The sequence below is a fragment of the Lynx canadensis genome, chromosome E1 (assembly GCF_007474595.2).
Source record: "Lynx canadensis isolate LIC74 chromosome E1, mLynCan4.pri.v2, whole genome shotgun sequence".
NCBI lineage: Eukaryota > Metazoa > Chordata > Mammalia > Carnivora > Felidae > Lynx > Lynx canadensis.
In genome coordinates this window covers 10,989,214-11,014,727 of record NC_044316.2, presented here as the reverse complement: position 1 = coordinate 11,014,727, position 25,514 = coordinate 10,989,214, and the positions used below count along the sequence as shown (strand labels likewise).

Genomic DNA, 25,514 nt, shown 5'->3' with positions numbered 1-25,514 from the left:
ATGGCTTTGAGCCTGAGGTGGTCATGGGGATGGGGATGGGGTAAAGGGGACATCCCCAGAGCCTTTTGGCACGTGGGCTGAGCAGACTGCCACACCCTGGGGCCACACTGCAGGCCCCAGGCCGGGACAGCTGGGGTCTCTGAGATTCGTGGGTTTGCCCACCCCGGAGGCCCAGAGGGGTCGGTGGTCCCTCCATGGTCTAAGGCCCGTGGTGACCTGGTGGGAGAGGGGGTCAGTCCTACAGGTGACCTGCTTCTGTTCTTGTGCCTCTCTCCTCCTCCTCCATCCTGGGGACTCCTGAAGATAAAGGTACTTGGAGTGTGCACGTGTGCCTGTGTGTGTGTGCGTGGTACACACGCTCGTGTGCGAAGGCAGGATGCGCAGGAAGAGGCATCCAAAGGCCCGTCCTGGCTGGGGGCTGTGGTGGGAGGGGCGGGGCTGGGAGAGGGTAGCTGCGGCCTGAGTGTGGGGGTTGGCAGCATGAGGCAGGCATTGGGGGACACTGGGGAGACCCAAGGGTTCTACAGGGAGCCCACCTGCGGTTGCCCCTCACACAGGGGGTCCTTGGGGAGGTCTGTGTCTGGGAAAACCTAGGGGTGGCCCTAGCCATGCTCCCTACTCTAGGCCCCCAGAACAATTCCCACATCTTCTGGGGTCCAGATCCTGGAGGCAACACCCCTCTTGGAGTCCTTCGGTAACGCCAAAACTGTCAGGAATGACAACTCCAGCCGCTTCGGGAAGTTTGTGGAGGTCTTTCTGGAAGGGTGAGTGGGACGGTCGAGGGACCCCCAAAGGCCTTGCAGGGCACTCCGCGTCCTGGTGCAGCCCCTGAGAGCCCACACCAGCGACTCCACCCACCCAGCTACCCTGCACGAGCTGACTGTGCTCCCCCACTCCAGGGGCGTGATTTCTGGTGCCATAACCTCCCAGTACCTGCTCGAGAAATCCAGGATTGTGTTTCAGGTGGGCCAGGCCCTTCCAGACCCTTGTGTGTTGGGACGGGCTGGGGGTATGCAGATACTCAGAGCCTGGCACGTGGCAGGGCTGGGTAAATGTTGAATTAATGAACAAAGACGTGTCCGTGTGAGCATGTGATCTGCTCCCCTCTCTCCCCCCCTACAGCCACATTGACTCTTTTCTTGTCCCTGAAGCACACCAGCCATGATCCTGCCTCAGGACCTTTGTACCTACGATTTCTTCTATCTGAGCACTCTTAACCCCCCCAGACACCTACATGACCAAACCCCTCACCTCCTCCAAGCCTTCCCTGAAATGTCATCTGCTCAGGGAAGCCACCCCATTTAGAATGAAGTCCCTCTCCACCCCCCTGGAACCCCCCCACCCCCTCCTCTGCTTTATTTCTCTCCAGAGCTCTTGTCTCTATCTGACAGGTTTTAACCAGTGATTTGTTGAGTGTCTATCTCCCCAGCTATCAGGTGGGCTCCGTGAGGTCGAGGCTTCTGTCTCCCTTGTTCCCCCACTGGGTCTCAGGGGCCTACAGCAGGGCCTGGAATACAGTTGTCCCTCAGCCACGCTGGCTGAGTAAACCATCAGGAGGCCCCGTGTGTGCACATCTGGGCTGTGGACGCAGCATAGGCAGGTGTGTGTGCCCAGCGTGCACAAGCGAAGAAAGGCTGTCTTTCTCCTGTTTCTCCAAACGGAATTAAATCTTGACCAGAGCCCCCGCCCTACCACCATACCAGTCCCCCACCCAGTGCCAGGCTGGGAGCTTACTCATCACAGAGGTGCCCGGTCTCAACTGTGGGCCCTGGCATCGTGTGTGTGTCTGGGGGTCACCTAGGTGGTGGCTCCCTTTTCTGCACCCACCTATCCGCCCTATAGGCCAAAAATGAAAGGAACTACCACATCTTCTACGAGCTGCTGGCCGGGCTGCCCGCCCACCTCCGACAGGCCTTCAGTCTGCAGGAGGCCGAGACCTACTACTACCTGAACCAGGTGAGTACCCGCAGGTGTCCAAGGGCCCCCCGGCCTGGCACCCCTGCCCCATCACCCAGGGGGGCTGAGAGAACCAACTCATGGTGTCCTAATAGCCAGCCAGCGTAGGCGATGGGGTTTGGGGGCATGAGTTTGGATTGAAAATGTCTCATCACGGCAAGGGTGACAGGCATCTTTAGGGTCCACGGTGGGCATAAGAGAGGCCTACCTGACTCTTCATTTCTCTATAGCTTAGAACAGCACTAAGCAGCTTGGAGCTCCTGCACTTCCCTTTTTGGGCCTCAGCTTCCTCATCTGTAAAGTGGGGACAGCATAATGCCACTCGTTAGGGATGCGGTGAGGAGGAGATGAGGAAAGCTACACCAAGGGCTTTGCACAGGGCCTGGCGGGCAGCACCTGCTCAGAGCCTCCTGGCCCGTGGGAATGGGAGTGCCCGCCTTGGGCCACACTGCCAGTGAGCCAGGGCAGGGACCTTGAGAGCCCCCAGCCCCCAGGGCCCTCAGGGACCCTGGGCAGGGGCCGGGGGCTCTCAAGGTCCCCCGGCCCCTGCCATCGCCCAGGGTGGGAACTGTGAGATCTCAGGGAAGAGCGACTCGGACGACTTCCGCCGGCTCCTGGCCGCCATGGAGGTGCTGGGCTTCAGTGGCGAGGACCAGGACAGCATCTTCCGCATCCTGGCGTCCATCCTGCACCTGGGCAACGTCTACTTTGAGAAGTACGAGGTGAGAGAGCCCACAGCTTGCCGTGGGGCCCTGGCACCCTCGGGACACAGATCATCTTCTCAGAGGCTTGCGGGCCATGCGTATTTGCCTTTCAGGTTCCACCACGCACATATCATTTGTTCCCTCAAACAATGGGGTTGCTCGTCTTCTTATGGATGTATCAGAGCTCTTTGTATATGTGAAGGAAATCGGCCCTTTGCCTCAGATATGAATTATGAATATGTTCCCTGAATTACCATTTATATTTTGTTTACAAAAATTTTTTTAATCTCAAAAATTGTCTATTTTTGAGAGACACACACACACACACACACACACACACACACACACAGGGTGCAAGTTGGGGAGGGGCAGAGAGAGAGGGAGACGCAGAATCCGAAGCAGGCTCCAGGCTCCGAGCTGTCAGCACAGAACCCAATGCGGGGCTCGAACGCATGAACCGTGAGATCATGACCTGAGCTGAAGTTGGACGCTCAACGGACTGAGCCACCCAGGCGCCCCGATATTTTGATTTGTATCCAGGTTTTTTTCATGTTTTACTTGGTGGTTGGTTTGGTTTGGGTTTTGCCATGTAGATTTTTAGAATTATTCTCAGGCATTTGGTTTATCAATCTTGTATAAATTTTAGATTTTTTTCTTATCACTTTTAGAGAGACTCATCTCTTTAAAATTACAACAGATTTCTCCCATAATTTTTTCAAACCCTTTTGTGTGTGTGTGTGTGTGCGTGTGTGTGTGTGTGTGCGTGTGTGTGTGTGTGTGTGTGTGTGTGTGTTAATATTTAATCTTTGGCTTATCAGGAATTTATCCCAGTAAAGTTTGAGGTAGGAATTCAATTCCTTTTTTTCCACATGATTCCTCAGTTTTACTAATCCTGTAATTTGAGAAATACCTACTCACCATGTATTAAGTTCTTATGTACATTTTTGCCTAATTCCCAATTTTCTCTTGTGCTTCGTTAACCAATGTATTATGTGTCTATTCCCAGACTGTTTTAATTATCGTAGCTTTATAGCGTCAGACTATCTCGTAGGGCCTCCTTCACTCTTTCAGAATTTTCCTGGTTATTCTAGCTTATGTTTTTAATTTTTATTTTCTTTAATGTGTGTTTTTTTTTTGGGGGGGGGAGAGTGGGAGAGGGAGAGGGGCAGAGACCAAGGAAGAGAGAGAATTCCAAGCAGGCTCTGTGCTGTCAGCTCAGAGCCTGGCTAGGGGCTTGAACTCATTAACCGTTAGATGATGACCTGAGCTGAGATCATGACCTGAGCTGAGATCATGACCTGAGCTGAGATCATGACCTGAGCTGAAACCAAGAGTCGACACTTAACCACCTGAGCCACCCAGGTGCCCCTACCTTGCTTGTGTTTTTTATATGAACTTTAAACCCAGTTTGAAACGCAGTCCTATTGGTATTTTGCATAGACAGATGCACAGGAGACGGCCTCGGTGGTGAGTGCCCGGGAGATCCAGGCCGTGGCGGAGCTGCTGCAGATCTCCCCCGAGGGCCTGCAGAAGGCCATCACTTTCAAAGTGACCGTGAGTCCTTGGGGGACCCGGATCTACCAAGCCTCCTGCCGGCCCTTAGACAGCATGGGCTCCTCCCTCTGCCTGGCTCGTTCTTCCCTTTTCCACGCCTACTCTTCCTTTAAGACCTGATACAGGCATTCCCCCACCTCCAGCGGGCCACCCCTGACCCCTGTCTGGGTCATTACTTCCTCCAGGCTCCCACAACCGCTGGCCCTTTGTCCCATCCCAAGGCTGATCTCACTGTGTCTGTCTGCTCATGCCTGTGTCTCCCCCCCCTTAGACCAGCAGCCCTGTCCCTGCCAGTGTGGGCAGGCAGAGGGGGGGATGAGGGTGTCCTGTTCCGCCGCTGGCCAACTGTGTGCCCAGGACCAGTCAGATCATCGTTCCTGCTCCCTTCCCCATGCCCCGCCTCCAATCCTCTGGGGGCTTCCTGGAGGTGGTGGCCAGCCTGCTGTCATTCAGGGGTCTCATCCCTCCCCAGGAGACAATGCGAGAGAAGATCTTCACCCCCCTGACGGTGGAGAGTGCCGTGGATGCCAGGTGAGTCCTGGTCCTCCACGCCTGAGCCCCCAGATCCGAGACCCCCCGCACTAGGCCCACCTGCCCCACACCTTCTCTGCTGCAGAGATGCCATCGCCAAGGTGTTGTATGCACTGCTCTTTGGCTGGCTCATTGCCCGGGTCAACGCGCTGGTGTCCCCACGGCAGGACACGCTGTCCATTGCCATCCTGGATATCTATGGCTTTGAGGTAGGGCTGCACGGGTGGGTGAGGGACAGGGGACATAAAACGTCATCTCTCTCACGTCTCTGCCTATAGCCCACACCGTTATCTGTCCTCGGTCTCCTGCCATCACCTTCCCTCACCCGCAAGCACTCCCTGAGGCCACGGAAGGCAGGGAGGGCACTGGGCCGCCAGACGGGGGTGAGCGGGGCCCTGGTGAGGGGCACACATGGGCTACTGGCCAAGGAGGGAGCAGGCCCAGCCTCACCACCCACCTGGCAGGACCTGAGCTTCAACAGCTTCGAGCAGCTGTGCATCAACTATGCAAACGAGAACCTTCAGTACCTGTTCAACAAGATCGTCTTCCAGGAGGAGCAGGTGGGCGGGGCCTCGCTTAGCACTCTTGTCCCCTCCTGACTGGGCAGTGGGCCTCCTCGGACCAGGATATGCTGGTCCTTTAGGGGCAAACCGGAGGCTATCAGGTGAAATAGAGGGAAAGGCATTCTAAGCCAAGGGCCAGCACATGTGAAGGCCTGTGCTCTGGAGGGGAAGACGCTTGGTGCTGAGCCCAGAGAAAAGCCCTCTTAGGGGATCCTTCTCACCCCGTACCGGGCTGGCCCAGGTGGAGGGAGAAGCAGGGCTCAGAGGGGGTTCGTGTTGCCCTTCTGGGGAGGGAGCTTCCTGTGCAAGCAGAGGGGCCCCTGCTCAGGCCCCTTCAGGTGGATCCAGCCCGGGAGGTGGGTGGATGGGAGCTGGGCAGGGTGAGGAGGCTGAGCCCCTGACGTCTGCAGGAGGAGTACATCCGGGAACAGATCGACTGGCGGGAGATCACCTTTGCTGACAACCAGCCGTGCATCAATCTCATCTCACTGAAGCCCTACGGCATCCTGCGCATCCTCGATGACCAGTGTTGCTTTCCCCAGGTGAGCCACGGGTGCCCTGTGAGCCTGGTCAGGTTGCTCAACATCTCTGGGCCTCATGTCCTCATCAGGCCTGAGTCCTGCATTCTTCTGTGCTCTGGCCTGGGGACGGGAGATCAGGACACCCAGCCGGCCATTCACAACCTGGGCGTGGGTGATTGAGGCTGGAGAGGGGGCTGCGGGTGTCCAGAGGAGGGTACTAGCCTGGGAAGTTATAGAAGCCTTCCTGGAGGAGGTGACCTTGAGGTTGGGCCTCAAACTCTTGATTAGAAGACACGAGGGTAGGGTGGGCGCTCTGGGCAGTGGGACTAAAGAGTACAAAGAAGGCTGGGCTGGAGGGTGAGGCAGCTGGGAGCTAATGGGACACTCCTGTCTGGGAGGGGGGTCCACTTAAGCCTCCCCACCCAGGGCAATGGGTAGCCAGAGGAAGCTGTGACTTGCTTCTCCCCAGTGCTCCCTGGGAACCAGTTCTCCCTGGAGAACTTGTCACTAGCCCAGGAGCAGGGTACCCAGGTTCCCCACACACCCGCTGACCCTCGCCTGCCCCCAGGCCACAGACCACACATTCCTGCAGAAGTGCCATTACCACCACGGCGCCAACCCACTCTACTCCAAACCCAAGATGCCACTGCCCGAGTTCACCATCAAGCACTACGCAGGCAAAGTCACCTATCAGGTGAGACCCGAGACAGCACGCACGGCCCCCAGTGCCGCTGTTCCCCGCAGCTGAAGATGGAAGGGCAACGTGGGCTGCGAACGCTCCCACCTGGTTCTAGTTCTGGCCCTGCCGATCCTCAGCTGTGTGACCCTGGGCAAATTGCTTCACCTCTCTGAGCCCATCTCCTTATCTGGAAGATGGGGATAACGATAGTGCCCATCTCACGTGCTGAGTGTGAGAAGCCTGGGGCTGGGGGTGGGTGATAAAGAGTAACTGTTATCAGTAGTGATGTGGTCACTCTCATCACTGTTATCTGACACAGTCCAGCTTTTGTCCCCACCTGGGCCTCATTTTCCTCAGCTGTAGGACAGACACAGGACAGTGTCCTCCACCGAAGAGGGGGCTAAGAGCCACACTGGTCATGTGAAGCTTTGGCTAGGACTCCCCTCCCTGGAGGATGGGAAGGGTAGTGGAGGCAGAAGGGGAGGGGACCATAGCAGGGGGAAGAATCCAGCACCTCCTAGGACAGATAGGGAGATGGGAGGCCTGGAGGGGCAGGGCCAGGGTCCCCCAGGGGCTGTGAGCCCCTGACCTGCTGGAGGGAGGCAGGGAGGAGGAGGGGAGCAGACAGGCTGATGCATATGGGGGTAGGGGTAGGCTGTCCCCCCTGCCTACCAGTGGGTCCAACCCAAACTGCCCTGTTGTTCCCCCTTTGCAGGTGCACAAGTTCCTAGACAAGAACCATGACCAGGTGCGCCAGGATGTGCTTGATCTCTTTGTGCGGAGCCGGACACGGGTGAGCAAGCCTCGCCTCCTGCCCTCTGGCCCTGCCCCAGAGCACACAGCCTACCATCAGGCCCCTCTCTTAGTCCAGGAAATGGGGAGGTCCCCTGGCGCTGGTCTCGCCTCTGACTCGTCCTGGCCCCGGCCAGGTTCTGACCTTGACCCCAACCCTAACCCAGAGTCTTGCCTTGCTCTGTCTTTTCTTCCATTCTTGATCCTGTCTCCTGAAGGTCTGTGCCCCTGGCCGGCCCCACTGGATTGCCTTGTCTGTCCTCTGGCCCATCATGGCCCTGCCCACCCAACTGTGCCCTGCCTTATCCCCTCACTGAGCAGTTCTCCCAAATGGCCTGTTGTGCTCAGCCACCCACCCCACTCTCTGGACCTCCACCTTCTCTCTTCCAAATGGGAACCCTCGTCCTGAGGTCATTGCCAGAGTTCATGACCATGTGTGTAACAGGCCACCTCAGGTGTACAGTCAGTGCCTGTGTGTTCCCCAGACCGAAGAAAAAAAAAGTCAGCCCAACCATGGGATAGGTCCTCTGCGAGGCACAGATCACCCTGACTCGGGAGGTGTGTGATCTGGGAGGACAGCAGCCTTGCAGAGAGGCAGGGGCCCAGTGGGTTAGTTTGCTGATCATTTCGGTTTGGAGATTTGACTCCTTTTGTTCTCAACTCCTTTTGTCCACCCCCTCAACCTCTATTCCCTCATTTCTGTCTCTCGGCCCCCATCTCTCCCCGTTTCCCTGTCTCTCGGTGCCTTGACCACTGTCCCGGCCTGCTGCCCGCCCCTGCTCAGGTGGTGGCACACCTCTTCTCCAGCCACGCGCCACAGGCTGCCCCTCAGCACCTGGGCAAGAGCAGCTCTGTCACCCGGCTCTACAAGGCGCACACAGTGGCCGCTAAGTTCCAACAGTCGCTCCTGGATCTGGTGGAAAAGATGGAGAGGTGAGCATGGCGGGCGGGTGGGCACCCAGCCTCACCTCTGACCCACCCCGTGACCCTCGGGTAAGCACCTCGCTTCCCTGGGACCTCATACTACCCTCCTCCCACCTCCGTCCAGGTGTAACCCCTTGTTCGTACGTTGCCTGAAGCCCAACCACAAGAAGGTATGTGATGGCTGAGGTCCCTGGGAGAGCCATATTCTCTTCCCCATGCTGTGTGACCTTGGGCAAGTGGCTGTGCCTCTCTGGACCTCCATCTTCCCAGCCCACTGTGGGAGCTATTTGTCATCGATAGTGCCATTTGCACACGGGTAGGCTAGTATGCCAACTCCTCATCTGGGCTTTCCTTACAGGAGCCAGGCCTCTTTGAGCCAGATGTGGTAGTGGCACAGTTACGCTATTCAGGGGTGCTGGAGACCGTGCGGATCCGCAAGGAGGGCTTTCCAGTGCGCCTGCCCTTCCAGGTGTTCATCGACAGGTACCTCAGCCAGGGTGGGTCCTGAGCTGCCCAGATCCTCATCCAGCTCCCCCATGGCCCCAGGAATACAGAACCCAAGGCAGGACAGAGCTTGCTGTGCACAGTTGCTCAGGTTGTGTACCACACAAGATTATTACCTGCTAGCTGCCACGTGGCAGGTACATTTCTTATTTTGCATTTTCTCATGCTTTTATTGTTAACGTGTGGAGATTCCCAGGGAATAATTCTAGGTTATTATGACAAGTTTCCAGCAGATGGCGGTAAAGCGTCTTATTCGACGGAAACTCTCTGTTGGGATTTTCTGACAGTCAGAAGTAGAGTCTGGGGATGGAGTGCCTATTTCTGATTAGAAGACACTATGACTAGAGCCTCTGCTGGAGACTCCGTGGTCTAGCGGGCAGCTGGGGGTAGGTCCCTTAGCCCCAGGCTGAGTTTGCGCCCCTGCAGGTACCGCTGTCTAGTGGCCCTCAAACACAACCTGCCAGCCAGTGGGGACATGTGTGTGTCGGTGCTGAGCCGGCTGTGCACGGTCACGCCAAATATGTACCGCGTCGGTGTCAGCAAGGTGAGTGCCACCCCACACGCGGTCCCTGAAGCCCCGCGTTCAGGGGTTTTAGAACCGGAGCCTCTGGAGTCAGAAATGCCCAAACTAAAGATCCCTGGCCCGGAGGCCGCGCAGTTGAGTTTGGTCGATGGAATGCTCACTCTGCCTCTGGACCTTTGCTCGGGTAGCTCCCACGGTCTAACGCACCGTCCCTCTTTGTTCTCCCTCTCCAAACTCAGCCTGCGCTGCTGCCCCATCTAGTCTGTCTCCACCGCCTTCTGGAGGGGAGGGGCCCCAGTCCACTCCCCAGGCCCTTATGTGCCTCCACGCCTGCCTCCTCTCCTCAGCTGTTCCTGAAGGAACACCTACACCAGCTGCTGGAGAGCATGCGCGAGCACGTCCTGAACCTGGCAGCCGTCACACTGCAGAGCTGCCTCCGCGGCTTCTTCATCCGGCGGCGTTTCCGCTCCCTGCGCCGCAAGATCATCCTGCTGCAAAGTCGGGCCCGTGGCTACCTGGCCAGGTACAGCCCAGGCACGGCAGGCCTCCCCGGAGGCCTAGGGCTAGGCGAGGCTTGGGAGAGGCCATACCTGAACTTGGGCAGTAAGCCCCCTGGCCTGGCGGCGTGCAAGCTGAGAGTCGGGGCCTCTGCGGGAAGGATGTTGGGATTCTCTAGGTCTCTGCTTTTGGACGTCCCGCCCACCTACCCCCTGGCGCTTGTGATTGATGGGTGGGAATGTTTCCAGCCAAGAGGGGTCCCACCCTGCATCCTAGGAGCCCCAGTAGGATGTACATGCTGGAGACAGGTTAATCCAGGCCCTGCCACTTAATGTGCTGTGTGATCTTGGCTAAGTCACTGCCCCTCTCTGAGCTCCAGCTTCTCTTTGTAGCACAGGGCTGCCACACTGACCGTGGGCAGTGATACCCAGGCCAGGCTGGCGTGGGCATCTCCGTATCTCCGTCACCTTGTGATCCCAACCCCTGCCCCTCCGTCCCCCCCAGACACTTCTTTCCTCCCCACCCCCCAGGCAGCGGTATCAGCAGATGAGGAGGAGTCTGGTGAAGTTCCGGTCCCTGGTACACACATACGTGAACCACCGGCATTACCTCAAGGTACAGCCCACCCCTCACCCTCCTCCCGGGAGCCAGGTGGCAGGGAGAGGGAGGAGGCACTTAGCACCCAGGAGGAGACTGTTGGCCTCAGACAGTCTTGGGTTCGAATCCCCGCTCTGCCACTTACTAGCTGTGACCTTGGCCTCCTGTATCCTCACTTTACCCATTTACCCCCTGGGGCCTTGGAGGGGGGGGCGAGTTCAATGAGCTGTTGCGCGGGAAGGAATTGGCCTGTGCCGGGTTCACGGTGGGGCCTTGAGCAGTTGGGTATGATGGAGTTTGTCGACCTGAGCAGCACTGGATATGGTCTTGCTCTTACCTTAATGCCGGTCTTGGCTTATTGTCATCTAAACCAACTACCAGAAAGACAATTGCGATCCCCAAGGCCCCGAAGAACCACCTGGCTTCTACTGAAGGTTTTGTGGAGCTCAGAGAGGATTCCATCGCACATCTCTCGGCTTCTTCCCAGAAAGCCCCCTGTGGGTCTTTCCCTTTCCCCAAAGTATTACTCCCTCTGCCCCTTACCTCTTTCTCTTTTTCCCTTCCTTTCCTGTTTCTCTGGCCACACTTTTGCCTTCCCTCTGCCATCTGCGAGGCGGGGCAGATGCCCCCTTTGCTTCTCTCGCCCGCTGCCTCGTGCCGGGCCGGCTGGGGCCGCCCCCAGGCCCGAGGCCTGCCGTCGCCTCTGCCCACCATTCCCCGCCTTGACCATCTGCTCTCCTGCAGCTGAGGGCAGAGCGGAGGCTCCGGGCGGAGGAGGCGCGGCTTCGGGAGCAGGAGGTGGGTGTGGGGGCCGGGCGGCAGCCAGGACAAGAAGGGAGGCTTGCAGGTAGAGTTGTGGTGGGCCTGGCCCTCACCAGGCGCCGTCCCTCCAGGAGCTGAGCAAGCGGGAGGTGGTGGCCGTGGGGCACCTGGAGGTACCCGCTGAGTTGGCGGGACTTTTACAAGCCGTGGCAGGTACTTCCGTGCCGGACGGTGGGGTGGGGGTGGGCGTGGGCAGGCACAGGAGCCTGGCACCTCATACCCTCCTCTCTCCACAGGCCTCAGGCCAGCCCGGGTACCCCGGGTGGTCCCCGTGCGGACTCCCCGGCTCCAGGCCGAGCCCCGTGTCACACTGCCCCTGGATATCAACAACTACCCCATGGCCAAGTTTGTTCGATGCCACTTTAAGGTAATGGCTGGCATAGGCCCAAGTGGCTCTGGCCAGTGGGCGCCGACCAATTAAAGCTAACACTGTACTTGTCCGGGGGCCGGCTCCTGGCCGTGCCCTGTGGCATGGGGTAATGAGCCCTTGAGTTGTGGATCGTGAGGAGTCTGGGGGCTCCCGGGGAAGCGCTGGACAGAAGCAGTGGGCCCTCGGGGGCTTAGGAAGCGGCTCTTTGCCAACCAGTTGGAAATATTCCAGAAATTCAACAACCGGTAGGGCCACAGTCATCCCTACTCTCACTTCTCGCTCTCCGGGAAGGGGGGCTCTCCAAGGGGCGCAGATAGTCTCCACCGCCAGCTTGCTGAGGGCCAGAGTCTGCCCCTCTTCAAGCCTCAGTTTCTCCATCCATACACTGGGGAAAGGAGCCCTTACCTCACAGGCTCCTGTGCCCCCACCTGGCATAGGGTAGTGGATCCAGATGTGCCCATGAGTCCCAGGTCTGTCCCCACGCCCCTGCCCTGTGCCCCCAGGAACCTGCCTTCGGGATGCTGACCGTGCCCCTGAAGACACCCCTCATGCGGTTGCCAGTAGAGTGCCATGCAGAAGCTGTGAGCGTCTTCAAGTTGGTATGGGTCTGCCCAGGTCACCCCTGAATTCACAGGCCTTGAGGCCCCTTGTCTGTCTCCCCTGGATACTCCACTAGCCCAAGCCCTTAAGCCCAGCCCTCTTCTTTGGAGGAAAGACTTCTGGGGGTGGGGGTGGGGGTGGGGCCAGGAGATAAAATCTGGGCTCCACTCTGGGCTAGGCTTTGAGGATTGGGAGTCTTTCTTCTCCCAGCCATCTTCCTGGCAAAGAGGCTGCCCCAGGGCTTTGTGGAGTTTCCCAGGAACAGCAAGAATAGATCAGGCCCTCTCCTCGAGGACTTCCTAGTCTGAGGGGGGAGGTAGAGTAGGCCTAGTCCGAGGGGGGAGGTAGAGTAGTCCTGACCAGTGACTACAAACATGGACAGAGATTAGGCATGGCGGCCGGGGAGTCCAGACTGGGCCCCTAATCCAGTCCTGGACAGAATCAAAGAGGGGGCATGTGAGCTAGAGTGGAAGGGGTCAGAATTCACCAGCCAGGACAAATGGAGAAGGCACAGAAGGAAGAGGGACTTGATGTAGTCAGGACACATCAGTGGATGAGAGTGAGAAGAGCAGAGGCAAGAAGGGGTCAGGAGGTCTTGGCTGACAGATCATCTGGAACTTGGGAGTTCATTCTAAGGGCCCTAGGGAGCCAAGGAAGGTGCTTCCATGGGAGGTGGTGTGGTCAGATATGAATGTTAGAAAGTACTCCCCGGGGCCTGGATGGAGTAGGAGGTGAGGGGCTGGCTGGAGGCCAGGGATGCAGGGAGGGCTGGGGCTGTAGTGGAACATTCATGAACAGGTGAGAAGGTCAGTATGTGCTTTGGATCTTGACTTTTCTCATAGTCGGGATGGGCCACCTGGTCATTTGGCATACGATGTGGCAGTTATATTGTAACACAGGGGGCCGTTACGTGGGCTTTCCTGGGACGCATGGGAAGCACGTGAGAGGGGTGCCCGTCGGGGGTGGGGCCCTGGCAGGAACAACCTTCCAAGAGGCCCAGGAGAATCTGTTTGTGGCCCAGATCCTGCGCTTCATGGGCGACCCCCACCTGTATGGCGCCCAGGAAAATGTCTTCGGGAACTACATTGTGCAGAAGGGTCTGGCGGTGCCCGAACTTCGGGATGAGATCTTGGCACAGCTGGCCAACCAGGTGTGGCGCAACCCCAGCACCCACAATGCCGAGCGGGGCTGGCTCTTACTGGCTACCTGCCTCAGTGGCTTTGCACCTTCATCGCGCCTCAACAAGTACCTGCTCAAGTGAGTGGAACCGGGCAGGGCCAGGGCATGGGGACGGTGACGCTGGCATGAGACCCTGGGCTGGGATGTTAAAGGGCCGGCCAGGAGTGAGGTCTCTGTGCTTGGAAGCTGAGGCATGGGGGGGCCGGTCAGGGGCTGTTCTCTTTCTCTCTTGGGCTCAGAGGAAGAAAGAAGGGCAGGTCTTCACTATGGAGAGTAGGGCTCAGGTAAAACTGGATAAAGGATTTGCAGAGCTCAGAGGGTGGCAAGACCGGGGTGTGGGGAGTTTGGGAAAAAGGCACTGATCTCATGTCATGGGAGTAGAGCGTGTCTGGACTCGAGAGAGTCTGGGTTCAAATCCCAACTCAACCTATAAAGCGTTGTAATTGCTATGTGAGCGAGGTTATTGTCAGCATCCTGATGGTATTGATAGTGATGATGAGGCCGATGATGATGATGATGATGATGATGTCACCCTGTTGGGTGAGAAGGATGATTTGCAAGAGAAAGAGCTCAGGCAGGCCCTGGGTGTAAACCCTAGCTCTGACACCTATCTGCTGTGTGTCCTGGGGCAACTCCCTGCCCTTCTCCGAGTCTCTTTCCTCGCCTGTAAATTAGGAATGGTAACAGGATCCACCTTACGGGGTGGGTGTGAGCCTAAGAGCGTGCAGAGCTTCACCCGGGCTGTGTGCAGTAGGTGGGCAGCTCACTTGGTCAGTCTTGCTGCCAGGTCGGGACCACTGCCTTCCTGTGCAAGGCTTCCCGTGGGCACAGTTCTAGGTTCCTTCTTTCGGCCACTCTGGGCCTACTCCCTGCTGCTCCTGGCCAGGCCCGACAGCAGCAGGAAGGGGGACAGGAAGCCAGGTATGTGGATCACCTGCCCTGGCAAGGATCAGGCTTGTTGATCCTGGGCCAAGCTGAACCCTCACGGTCATCTCCTGTATAGGTGGGAACTTGGAGGCAGGCTCAGAGAGGGCAGATGACTGCACAGGGATGCTTGGTGAAGGAATGGAAGGCAGAATCTTCCAGAGTCCAAGTTCTTGCCCATACCCTGCTGTAGCCCCCAGCCTGTCAATGACATTTTGCTCCAACAAGTTTTGATGGGCCTTTGTGGAACCTCTTTGGCCTATCCTTGGATCTCTGTGCCGGCTTAAGATACTTCTGGTTAGCCTGGGACCCTTTCAGCTTAGTCCTAGAACTCTGGGATAGCCTGAGATCTTTTTTAGTCTAGCCCCAGAACTCTGGGACCGGCCTGAGGCCCTTCAGCCTAGTCCTGGACCTCAGGGCTGTCCTGGGACCCCTTCAGTATCATCCCAGAGCTCTGGACCATAGCCTGGGACCCTTCTGATCTAGCCTCAGAGCTGGGACCTTCTCAGCTTCACCTTAGAGCTCTGGACTAGCTTGGGCCTCCGTCAGACTAGACTTAGAATCCCTGTCTATCCTGGCCTAGCCACAGATCCCTCTTCATCCTGGTTCCAACTCTTACCCACCAGGTTTGTGTCTGATTACGGGCGGAATGGCTTCCAGGCTGTGTGTCAACACCGCCTCATGCAGGCCGTGGGCCGGGCCCAACAGCAGGGTTCTGGGGCAGCCCGCACCTTTCCCCCGACCCAGCTCGAGTGGATAGCAACCCAGGAGAAGGCCAACATGGCGTTGGATGTGGGCTGCTTCAACGGTGAGCTGTCCTCTCCACACCTTGTGATGCCTTCCCTTCTCCCTCTATCCTGCACAAAGGGGCACCTGGAGTCCACGGGCCCCAGTAGAAGCCGTGGGACGTTCTAGAGTGGGGAGGAGCCCTCTGGGTGTGGCTCTGGAAAGAGGTCAGCATGTGGGTGTGGGGGCCGGACCTAGAATGGGGGAAGGGAGCTGGGGCTTCGAGGATGCGGATCGAGGGTCCAGGACAAGAGTGGGGAGGCCTAAGAGCAGGGTGCAGGTGGGGAAGCAGTAGGCCTGGACCTCAGATGCATCCTGGCTGAGCCCAGCACCTGCTGCTCCCCCAGGTGACCAGTTCTCCTGCCCGGTGCACTCCTGGAGCACAGGGGAAGAAGTGGCTGGAGACATTCTGAGGCACAGGTCGGCACCTGGAATGCCCCACCCAGAACATGCTTGTGAACCTGGGAAGGAGGGAGGGGAGGGGCAGAACACCAGATCCCCCGTGGGGTCCGCTGTGGTCATGCTTGGGGTCTGGCTTATGTCCCAGGGTTTTCCTAGGCAGTACCTGTTGGCTGCATCCCTCATTTCTGTCCCTCCATGTGCTGTCACCAGGGGGCTGACAGATGGCTGGCGTGGCTGGACAGTGGCCATGAAGAACGGGGTCCAGTGGGCAGAGCTGGCAGGCCATGACTACGTGCTGGACCTGGTGGCGGATCTAGAGCTGCTCAGGGATTTCCCGAGACAGAAGTCTTACTTCATTGTGGGTGCAGAAGGGCCCGTGGCCGGCAGGGGCGGCCCCAGAGCGTAGGTGGCTACCTGAACCCTTCGTGCAGATGGCCTCTCCCAGCGCAGTGCTCCCCTCCCAACTGCTGGCTAGGAGCTGAGTTCTAAACCTAGGCTTTAAGTAATCTCTGCACCCAATGTGGGGCTCAAACTCACAACCCTGAGCCCGAGAGTCAGATGCTCTACTGCCTGAGCCAGCCAGGCACCCCATTTTTAAAGGAGGAGAGGGGCGCCTGGGTGGCGCAGTCGGTTAAGCGTCCGACTTCAGCTCAGGTCACGATCTCGTGGTCCGTGAGTTCGAGCCCCGCGTCAGGCTCTGGGCTGACGGCTCAGAGCCTGGAGCCTGTTTCCGATTCTGTGTCTCCCTCGCTCTCTGCCCCTCCCCCGTTCATGCTCTGTCTCTCTCTGTCCCAAAAATAAATAAACGTTAAAAACAAAAAATTTAAATAAAGGAGGAGAGTCAGCCATTTCCAGGGCCCAGAGGAGAACATGGTGGTGGGGGGGGGGTGGTGATTCTGGGAGGGCCATGATCTCGTGGGAGGTCAGCTGCTCCTTGTCCCCCTTCCCTACAGGGTGTTTGGGAACAGCTGGGACTCAGACTCGGACACTCCCACCAGACTGGAGCCCCAGGGACATGTGCCCAAAGTGGCTGACTCCGATGGGTACTGCAGCCACAATGAGGATGGTACAAATGGGGAGACTGGGGCCCGGAGAGGGACAGCGACCCACCAAGGTCAACCAGCAGTGGCCACTGTCTCTGGTGGGGAGGGATCCTGGGGGCTGTACAGGGTGATCAGCAGGAGAAAATAACTTGACTTTGCTATCTTCCTCACACACCAGACTCAGACAGCCTTGGAGAACCCTCTGTGCCCCACAAGGGACTGGACTGCTACCTGGACAGCCTCTTCGACCCCGTGCTGTCCTACGGGGATGCGGTAGGCTTGGGATGGGATGTTTGCAGACAGCTGGGACCGCATGTACACATCAAGTCACACATCCACAGGGTGACACAGGAGCCTCTCCCAGCCAGGGCCAGGGAGTGGTTTGTCTCATCTGGGTCTTCCAGGGGCCAAAGGAGGGTGTCCTCATGGCTAGGGAGGCTCCTGGCTGGGACCCCAGAAGGACCCACGGCTGAAGGTTCAGCCCCCTCCTCTGGTGAGAGCCAGCCCCCTCAGGCACCCTTACTCATTCTGGGAACTCCCAGGAGCCCCTGTGTGGCATGATATGTGGCCCTGAGCAGGGTACAGCTCCTCTTTGAACCTGTTTACTCCTCCATGGAGGGCAGAATGGGTTGGGGGTTTGCAAGGCTATGGGGGTACTTCCTGGGGTGCCGCAGGGGCAGAGGCTGGGCGTGGAGCAGACACTGGGCTGGCGGGAGGCCCCCGGGACAGAGGAGGTGGCCGGTGTCAGGTGCCCGTTGCCTTGGAACCTCGGGAGTATGGCATTGAGGCAGACACTTGAGCCATTTGCTGTCCCCAGGACCTGGAGAAGCCAACAGCCATTGCCTACCGCATGAAAGGGGGAGGCCGGCCTGGCGAAAGTGGCAGCAGCAGCGCTGAAGACCCCCCCAGGAGACCCCCAGAGCCAAAGCCGAAGCCAAAGCCAAGTCAGTGCCTACCGCCAGGGTGGTTCCAGGGTTGGGCAAAGAGGAGCCCCCCCCCCCCCACCGCTGGTTCTCGGGGCTCCTTCACAGGCGACAATGGGGGCAGCCATGGGTGTGGTGGGGGCGAGTCAACGGCAGGGTGGGGGTTAGATAGGGAATTCCACTTCCCTCCACCTCTCACCCCTTGGGATCTACGCCCTCCGACTTGGCTCCCCCAGTCCCAGGCCTGGATGCCTCCACGTTGGCTCTGCAGCAGGCCTTCATCCACAAGCAGGCCGTGCTACTGGTGAGTGCCGGCTGGGCTGCGGGAGGTGCCCTGAGCACGGGCCCGCCTGGTCACCACCACCACCTCTTCCCAGGCCCGGGAGATGACCCTGCAGGCCATGGCACTCCAGCAGCAGCCCCTGAGTCCCGCCCCAAGGCCCTTGCTCCCAGAGGTGAGCCCGGCTTGCCCAGGTGAGCACTGCGCTGCTCCAGGGCATCACGGTGCCTCTCTGAGCCCATCCTGGGCAAGCACGGGGCCCCTGAGAACGGGCTGACGTGTCCCAGGAAGCGCACCTTCTTCCCTGTTCTCTGCAGAAACCCCTCGCGCCAGAGGCGCGGCCGAAGTTTGTAGGCACGGGACCCCCAGCCAAACCCGTGCTCCTGCGCTCCACTCCAAAACCCTTGGCCCCGGCCCCTCTGGCCAAGGCCCCAAGAGCCCCCACCAAGCCCGTGGCTGCCCCCATTCTAGCTCAGGACCGGGCTTGTCCAGAAACCTGTGAGTGTCCTATCCCAGCAGTGGGGGCTTCCCAGGACAGGACTGGGGGTGTGGTTGTGCTCCTTGTGGCCTTATCCTGTCCCCGCCCCTTGCCCACAGCTTCGCCCTGCCCGGAGCTGGTCCGGTATTCAACACTCAACTCGGAGCACTTCCCGCAGCCCACACAGCAGATCAAGAACATCGTGAGGCAGTACCAGCATCCTCCCCGGGGAGGCCGGCCCGAGGCCCTCAGGTCAGCTGTGCCCCGACCCCAGCCCTCCAGCCCTCTGGACGAGTGGCCTCCTCACCGTGCCTGAGTGCCCATTAGCAGTGTGGCCATCTACCCAGTTAGCAGCAACCTTTAGGGAGTGAGTTTGTTTATGATCTAGATGAGCCCTTTAGGCAGAGGGGAAGGCCCAGACTGCTGCTCTCTAGGTTGTGCTGTGTGATCTCAGGCCAGTCTCTGATCCTCTCTGGGTTCTCATGTGTAATGATGGGGGTCGGGGGAGAAGAAGTTCCCTGTCATAGGAATTTGTGGCTGGGAAGAAGAAACTCATGTCCAATCCACCAGGAAGGATGGCGGAAAGGTGTTCGTGAAGCGGCCAGACCCCCACGAGGAGGCGCTGATGATCCTCAAGGGGCAGATGGGCCACCGGGCGGCAGCCTCTGGCAGCCAGGTGAGGGGCGGTTTCTGGCTGGGCCCAAGCAGAGCAAAAGACAAAGCGGGGCCTTGGAGAGCTTCAGCAACCAGCTGCCCCCATGAGCTAAGACCTGTGGCCCCCTGAGCGCTCTCTTTGTGGTGGGGACAGGTGCCTAGAGAGGCCGTGGCCTTGGTGAAGCCAGTGACCAGCGCACCACGGCCATCCATAGGACCCACTCCAGGTGAGGGGCCAGGAGGGGAGGAGGGGCAAAAGGGCTGCTGTCCGAGTGTATGAGGAAGCCTGTGTGAGCACAGGTGCGTCCTGGGCTACATGTCAGTGGCGTGCGTGTGTCTGTGTCCCCGAGCCCATGTGGAAGTACCAGGTGGACACTTGTGTAAGTGTGCCAGCACTTAAATAACACTGACTTCAGGCCAGGCCCACTCTGGCCTCACTGAATCCTCACTAAAATCTTTCAAGGAAGTACTATTTTTGTCTATATGTTACAGATGGAAAACGGACGCAGGGAGGTTAGTGACTTGACCATGATCACACAGTTCAAAAGTGTCAGATCACGTGTCTAAACCAGCCCTCCTAGCATCACCATTGGAACCCTAATCTTTACGTTCTCTGCCTATGGTAACTACAGTGAATCTTAACGGATGTAAATCAGCTCACATCATGTCCGTGCCAGAAATTCTCCCGTGACTCTAAGGATGAACTCCAGACTCCTCACTGGCCTATGAGACCCTGCATGATCTGCCCACCTTCCCAACCTCATCCCTTCCCACTATCCCCTTGGCACACACAGTTCCTGGAACACAGCAAGCCCACTCCTACCTCAGGGCCTTTGCACTTGCTCTGCTTAAAATGCTCTTCCTCAAAAGATCGTTGCATGCCTTCTCATCATTCAAGTCTTGGCTCAGTGTCTTCTCAGAGAGGTACGCCAGATCACCGAGACCAAAGGACCCTCACAGACCAGCCCCTAGACTCTTTCCCAGCTGGCCCACATTTATTTCCAGCCCAGCTTCCTAGAATTGAGAGCTTTGTTGTTTCTTAATTGTCTGTTCTACCTACACCTATCACGAGACTTTAAACACAAGGGCAGGCTCTTTGTCTATAATGTTCACCGTGGTACCCCCAGCCTTTCGCACAGACCTGCTGCATATACGAGGGTGTTGCATGTATGTGTCAAGTGAAGGACTGAGCCAGGGTTGAGTGGTAGGATTGTACAGGTGTGCCCTCAGGATTGGTATGTCTGCTGCCTGGGGTGTGGGAGAGCACCCAGCCCCCGCCCCTTCCCCGACAAGAGGTCGCCCCTTCGTCCCCTTCCTCACTCTCACTCTCTCTCACTCATGCCTGTCCCACTCACTGTGCTCCCCAGTGGCGCCTTCGCGGTCACTGGAGCCCCCCGAGGAACCCCTGCAGACGCGTCTGCACCGCCTAGTCAACCCCAACTACTACGGCTACCAGGATGCCCCCTGGCGGATCTTCTTGCGCAAAGAGGTACCTGGCCAGGGTGGAGCCAAAGCAGGGGCTGATGGGGGCAGGGCCCCCTCCCTAGCAGAGAGCGGGGAGGAGGGGCGGGAGTGGGGGCACAGGAGCCTGGTCTGAGCCAGAGGGCAGAGTCAGAGCCAGGGGCCCTGGTGGTATGGAGCCAGCCGTATCTGGCTGGGGGTGGGGCCGAGTGTGAGGCACAGTGAGGGGACTATCCAGAGGGCCTCACGGGAGCCCCGATCCCGCAGGTGTTTTACCCCAAGGACAGCTACAGCCACCCTGTACAGCTAGACCTCTTGTTCCGGCAGGTGAGGACTTCTCTTCCCTTTCTGGCTCGGTGTACTCATCAGGGCAATGGGTACATAGACTAGCCGTCTGCCGATTTCACTTTTGTACTCTTAGATTTGGGGTCCTTTACCACAGTGAGGATGGGAGGTTGTTCTGGTGAATTTCCCGCCCTCATGGACAAGGTCAGCAAGCCCTCGGTTCGATTTAACCAGACACACGGATTGTCTGCGTTAGATGGGACTCAGAAGTCAAATCCGAGCCCTACCGTGTGGATGAGGAGACTGAGGCCTAGGAAGGGCAGCACTGGTTGTGGAAAAGAGGAGAAAGGGGAGGGTCCTCAGTAAATGAGATCTGATTCACACAGATGACCCCACTGCTCTACCAATAGAACCCTCTACATTCCCACTCACCCTGGAACTGTCCAGCCTGAGTTCCCAGCTGGGGTGAGGGGGGTCCCACGAGCTCCCTGCGTTTGGCCCCTTCCCACAGATTGTCCACGACACGCTGTCCGAGGCCTGCGTGCGCATCTCCGAGGACGAGAGGCTCAAGATGAAGGCCCTGTTTGGTACCGCAGGGGGAGGGAAGGGACGTTGCTGGCACAGCCAGCCAAAGCCAAGCCGGCCCTTTCCAGAGGATGAACCCAGCCCCATTTGCCTCCCAGACACCCCTGGCCTCTTCCACGGCCAGGCTGCCACTCTGAGTTCAGTTTTGCCTAACACAGCGTGTGGCCCTAGTCATCCTGTCTGTCCGTGGATCTTAGTTTCCCAGTGTAGCCAGTGAGGACACACTTTTCCAATACGTTCTTGCTGGGTGTCAGCCTCCCTCCCTGCAATGTGGGCTGGCGGGGGAGGGGAGAGACCCATCCCTGACCTGACCTGGCATCCCTCAGCCCAGAACCAGCTGGACACGCGGCGGCCGCTGGCAACAGAGAGTGTGAAGCGGGCCGTGGTCAGCACCGCACGCGACAGCTGGGAGGTCTACTTCTCCCGCCTCTTCCCAGCCACGGTGCGAGCCCCCTGCCAGCCCCTGCTCACCCAGAGGCTTCAGGGATGAGGCTAGGAGACTCTCACATGTCCCTTATCCCCACCCCAGGGCAGCGTGGGCACTGGCGTGCAGATCCTAGCTGTGTCCCACACGGGCATCAAACTCCTGCGGATGGTCAAGGGCAGCCGGGAGGCTGGTGGGCAGCTGCAGGTTCTGCGCACGTACAGGTGACCGGGAGGCAGGCAGGCGAGAATGGGGTCAGCTGGAGACGGGGTTAGCGGACTGGCATTAGCATTTCCTCACTGACTCTTTCCCAGCCAGTTACCGGGTGCCTGTGATGTGCCAGGCTCTGTGCCAAGCCCTATAAGCAAGCCCATTTTAGAGATGGGGAAACCGAGGCTCAGTGAGAAAAGTTGCTCTCAGGTCAGCCAGGAAGCGGATGAGCTGGGAGCCCATTACTACCCTCTCCTGCCTTTCAGACCACACCTCAGCCCTGCCCTCACAGAGCTCACTGTGCAGCGAACGGTGTCTGTGTTGTGAACAGCCAAATTTTAGTGCAGCCGGGAAGGGAAGGGTGTTCTGACATAAGACCTCACTGAGTCCTTGGGCCCCCTCCCCTGCCAGCAGCCCCTTTTGTTCTCTGTCACACAAGGACAGGAGTAGAGCCTTGTTCATCGGTCGCGTGAAAGATGCAGAGAACTTGGTCAGTGGGTGAAAGAGATACGTGTGTGGGCAAAACCAGGGGGGTTGGATCAAGAGGCAAAAACAAAAAAAAAGAGAGAAAGGCAAAGGGTAGTGAGGGCTGGAGTGTCAGTTCAAAGGGTGATGAGAAGTGAGCTGGAGCCACAGGCAGGATGGGGAGGGGAGGCTGGGCAAGTTGTCAGGTCCCCCGGTGGCAGGGGCAGGGGGGCTGAGGCGGGGCTGGGCTTTGGGAATGGTACAGGGCAGAATGAGAAGGATGGGTGGGGAGGAGGGCACCTCTGGCCAGGGAGCCCTGCCTTCATGCCACTTTCCCGTTCTCCAGCTTTGCGGATATCCTGTTTGTGACCATCCCCTCCCAGAACATGCTGGAGTTCAACTTGGCCAGCGAGAAGGTCATCCTCTTCTCAGCCCGAGCCCACCAGGTCAAGACCCTGGTGGATGACTTCATCTTGGAGCTGAAGAAGGTCAGGATCGCCCTACAGATGCCCCCCTCCTCAGGTGCTGGGCCCCTGGCCCCAGTGGGGAAGCTCAGGTGAGGGATGGAATGGGTAAGCCCTGTGCATGGACTCTGGTGCCTGGGTTCATCTGATTCAGGTCTCCAGTGCTTTACATGGCCCCCCCTTCTACTTGTACAACGCCCTTTCCTCTCTCACCTGGGGAATGTTCCCTTCCCTGATGAATCAGGAAGGTATACCTATGGAGGAGAGGAGCAGGGGAGTGGCCCCAGGCTTCTGGGAGGAGGGGGATGGGACTGCAGCCCCTCCCCCTGCCCCTGGCTGACGCAGGACTCAGACTACGTGGTCGCAGTGAGGAACTTCCTGCCCGAGGACCCGGCCCTGCTGGCCTTCCACAAGGGCGACATCATTCATCTGCAGCCCCTGGAGCCACCTCGAATGGGTCAGGGCCGTGGGACAGAGCGGGTACGGGAGGGGGAGGCTGGGCAAGGGGGCCTCCCTCCAGGTGCTGATACAGACTTCACCCCCAGGCTACAGTGCCGGATGCGTGGTCCGCAAGAAGGTCGTGTACTTGGAGGAGCTGCGGCGCAGAGGCCCTGACTTTGGTGGATATCCCCGATCCCCCCGGTCCGGTCTCCAATGCTCCCAAACCTGGAAAAGCTAAACAGTCTGCCCCGGTTTCATGCACTCACACTGCAGATGCTCCGTGGGGGTTTCTCGGTGCCCCAGGGGGGTCTGGCCCGGCCAGGTCTCCTCGGGTGCCTGCTCTGGCCAGCCAGGTCCTCCTGGTGGCCACCTAGCCCAGCTCTCTGCCTCCATATCTGGATGTGGGGTCTCCATGAGTATTCGTGTTCCCACGTATGTGGCCCAGGTCTCTCTCTCTCTGCCTGGGAGTCTACAAGCACCGTGTTTTCTGCTCCATCTCCCGCTGAGGGAATGTCTTCCCTTCCCCTGTTTCCTCGTCTGCAGATAGGCTCCGTGACATGCCTCCCTCGCAGAGCACTGAGGCAGGGTCAAGAAGGTTCTCGAGTATACCTAGAGGGTCCCCTGAGTCCCAAGACGAGACCCTCCTGTTTGTCTCAGACCCTTTACCTCCCCCCCTGCCCCCCGCCAGGCTGGAGGTTTGGGACCATCCACGGGCGTGTGGGCCGCTTCCCTTCTGAGCTGGTGCAGCCTGCGGCCGCCCCTGACTTCCTGCAGTTGCCAGCCGAGCCTGGCCGGGGCCGTGCTGCTGCGGTGGCCGCTGCGGTGGCCTCCACGGCTGCCGCACGGGAGGTGGGCCGCAGGAGGGAGGTGAGACCGGCAGGGCCAGGTGATGGGGCTGAGACAGCGGAGGTGGGTGGGTGGTGGTCAGCCCGACTGTGGAGGTGGACAGGAGCAAGGTCGTCCTGGCCGGGACAGGGCGAACTTGGTAGGGCTAGCCAGATGTGTGACCCGTGGCATCTGACCAGAGGTGGTTGGAGGTGTGGCCAAATGGGGTAAGGATGGTGGGGGTCAGCAGAAGGGTTGTGATGAGGCCCGTGGGGCAGGACCAGCCTGGGGGCCAGCAGGTGGTCGACCTGGGAGGGGGTGGGGCCAGCCGAATGGGGCAGGGTCAGCCTTGTGGAATGGAACCAGTGAGGGGTGGAGTGAGGTGAAACTAAGAAGTGAGAGGCAGGGTCAGCTAGGACTAAGCAGTTGGGGAGGCCAACCCCGGGATGGGATGTGTATGGTGGGGGTGGGGGCAGATGTGGCAGGGCCGGGGGGCAGGGGGTCAGCTGGACATGTGGTAGGTGTGACCAGGCAGAGTGTGCCAGGACAAGTGAATGGCGGTGGGGCCAGATCAGGTGGGGTGGGGGGCAGCCCGAGAGGGTCTGGCCAGAGTCATCCTTGAGTGTGACCAGGTGTGGCAGGGCAGGCCCTCTTAGCTCTGGCCCTCCCGCAGGGTCCCCCAGTCAGGGCTGGCTCCCCTGACCGTGCGGAGGACGGCCTGACTCTCCCACCGTACACGATGCTTGAGTTTGCCCAGAAGTATTTCCGAGACCCTCGGAGGAGACCCCAGTGAGTGGCGGCCCCACCCCTTATCCTCACTCTGAGGAGGGGAGGGTCTTTCTGGGGCTTCTCCCAGCCATCCAAGGCGGGGAGACCCCACTTCTGGCAAGGGGATGAGAAACCACCCCGATGTGAGGTCCGCCTGCGGCCTCCGCTTCTGGGAGCCATGAGAGCCTTCGTGCCTGGTTGACTGACACTGGGTCAAGAACATTCTGTGTGGGAAAAGGATGTAGCCAAAGGCTCGGAGACAAGACTTGTCAGTAGTACCTGTTTCCTGTTGCAGGGATGGCCTCAGGCTGAAATCCAAGGAGGGTCGGGAGTCTAGAACCTTGGAGGACATGCTTTGCTTCACCAAGGTGTCCAGCCCCAGGCCTGTTTCCCCATCTGTAAAATGATGACGCCAGAGCCCCCTCCCAGGCCCCTCGGGCAAACAGTCTTGTCCTCAGTGGGACCCCTCCCAGCCCTCAGCAGCCCAAGGGCCTGGATTCCTCCCAGGAGCAGCATCCGTCCCACTGTCAAGCCTGTCTCCTTTTTTGTGAGGGGGACTCTCCTGTCTCGTGTGGCCCTCCTCTTTCTGACTTGTCCGTCCGCCATCGTGACACGGGCCCTCCCTCCCCCCACAGACCCCGCTCCAGGAATCTCTCATCGAGCTCAGCGACAGCAGCCTCAACAAGATGGCCACCGACATGTTCCTAGGTGTGGGGTTGGGACTGTGGCCAGGGCCTTGGGTCAGGGGGGACCCAGCACTGTGTGACCCTGCTCATCCC

General features: G+C 59.0%; 1 protein-coding gene across 1 annotated transcript in view; it reads left to right on the top strand.

Moving 5' to 3' along the window:
• Window positions 1–25,514, top strand: part of MYO15A (myosin XVA) — a 51,118-nt gene that overhangs the window by 11,650 nt on the left and 13,954 nt on the right. The window contains exons 7-53 of the mRNA XM_030295226.1: window positions 304–309; window positions 661–764; window positions 900–963; window positions 1,843–1,956; window positions 2,517–2,678; window positions 4,101–4,214; window positions 4,687–4,745; window positions 4,831–4,954; window positions 5,210–5,305; window positions 5,719–5,850; window positions 6,398–6,523; window positions 7,224–7,301; window positions 8,085–8,233; window positions 8,349–8,394; window positions 8,583–8,707; window positions 9,155–9,272; window positions 9,599–9,774; window positions 10,280–10,364; window positions 11,091–11,144; window positions 11,240–11,321; window positions 11,405–11,535; window positions 12,042–12,137; window positions 13,160–13,395; window positions 14,868–15,049; window positions 15,375–15,447; window positions 15,640–15,831; window positions 16,383–16,543; window positions 16,651–16,745; window positions 17,290–17,416; window positions 17,632–17,699; window positions 17,773–17,850; window positions 17,993–18,173; window positions 18,273–18,405; window positions 18,724–18,829; window positions 18,962–19,034; window positions 20,175–20,296; window positions 20,536–20,595; window positions 21,065–21,140; window positions 21,465–21,580; window positions 21,668–21,786; window positions 22,584–22,725; window positions 23,047–23,158; window positions 23,247–23,321; window positions 23,831–24,009; window positions 24,641–24,756; window positions 25,031–25,103; window positions 25,371–25,443. Coding sequence (XP_030151086.1) covers window positions 304–309; window positions 661–764; window positions 900–963; window positions 1,843–1,956; window positions 2,517–2,678; window positions 4,101–4,214; window positions 4,687–4,745; window positions 4,831–4,954; window positions 5,210–5,305; window positions 5,719–5,850; window positions 6,398–6,523; window positions 7,224–7,301; window positions 8,085–8,233; window positions 8,349–8,394; window positions 8,583–8,707; window positions 9,155–9,272; window positions 9,599–9,774; window positions 10,280–10,364; window positions 11,091–11,144; window positions 11,240–11,321; window positions 11,405–11,535; window positions 12,042–12,137; window positions 13,160–13,395; window positions 14,868–15,049; window positions 15,375–15,447; window positions 15,640–15,831; window positions 16,383–16,543; window positions 16,651–16,745; window positions 17,290–17,416; window positions 17,632–17,699; window positions 17,773–17,850; window positions 17,993–18,173; window positions 18,273–18,405; window positions 18,724–18,829; window positions 18,962–19,034; window positions 20,175–20,296; window positions 20,536–20,595; window positions 21,065–21,140; window positions 21,465–21,580; window positions 21,668–21,786; window positions 22,584–22,725; window positions 23,047–23,158; window positions 23,247–23,321; window positions 23,831–24,009; window positions 24,641–24,756; window positions 25,031–25,103; window positions 25,371–25,443 — 5,209 coding nt within the window. The remainder of the gene's footprint in view (window positions 1–303; window positions 310–660; window positions 765–899; window positions 964–1,842; window positions 1,957–2,516; window positions 2,679–4,100; window positions 4,215–4,686; window positions 4,746–4,830; window positions 4,955–5,209; window positions 5,306–5,718; window positions 5,851–6,397; window positions 6,524–7,223; window positions 7,302–8,084; window positions 8,234–8,348; window positions 8,395–8,582; window positions 8,708–9,154; window positions 9,273–9,598; window positions 9,775–10,279; window positions 10,365–11,090; window positions 11,145–11,239; window positions 11,322–11,404; window positions 11,536–12,041; window positions 12,138–13,159; window positions 13,396–14,867; window positions 15,050–15,374; window positions 15,448–15,639; window positions 15,832–16,382; window positions 16,544–16,650; window positions 16,746–17,289; window positions 17,417–17,631; window positions 17,700–17,772; window positions 17,851–17,992; window positions 18,174–18,272; window positions 18,406–18,723; window positions 18,830–18,961; window positions 19,035–20,174; window positions 20,297–20,535; window positions 20,596–21,064; window positions 21,141–21,464; window positions 21,581–21,667; window positions 21,787–22,583; window positions 22,726–23,046; window positions 23,159–23,246; window positions 23,322–23,830; window positions 24,010–24,640; window positions 24,757–25,030; window positions 25,104–25,370; window positions 25,444–25,514) is intronic.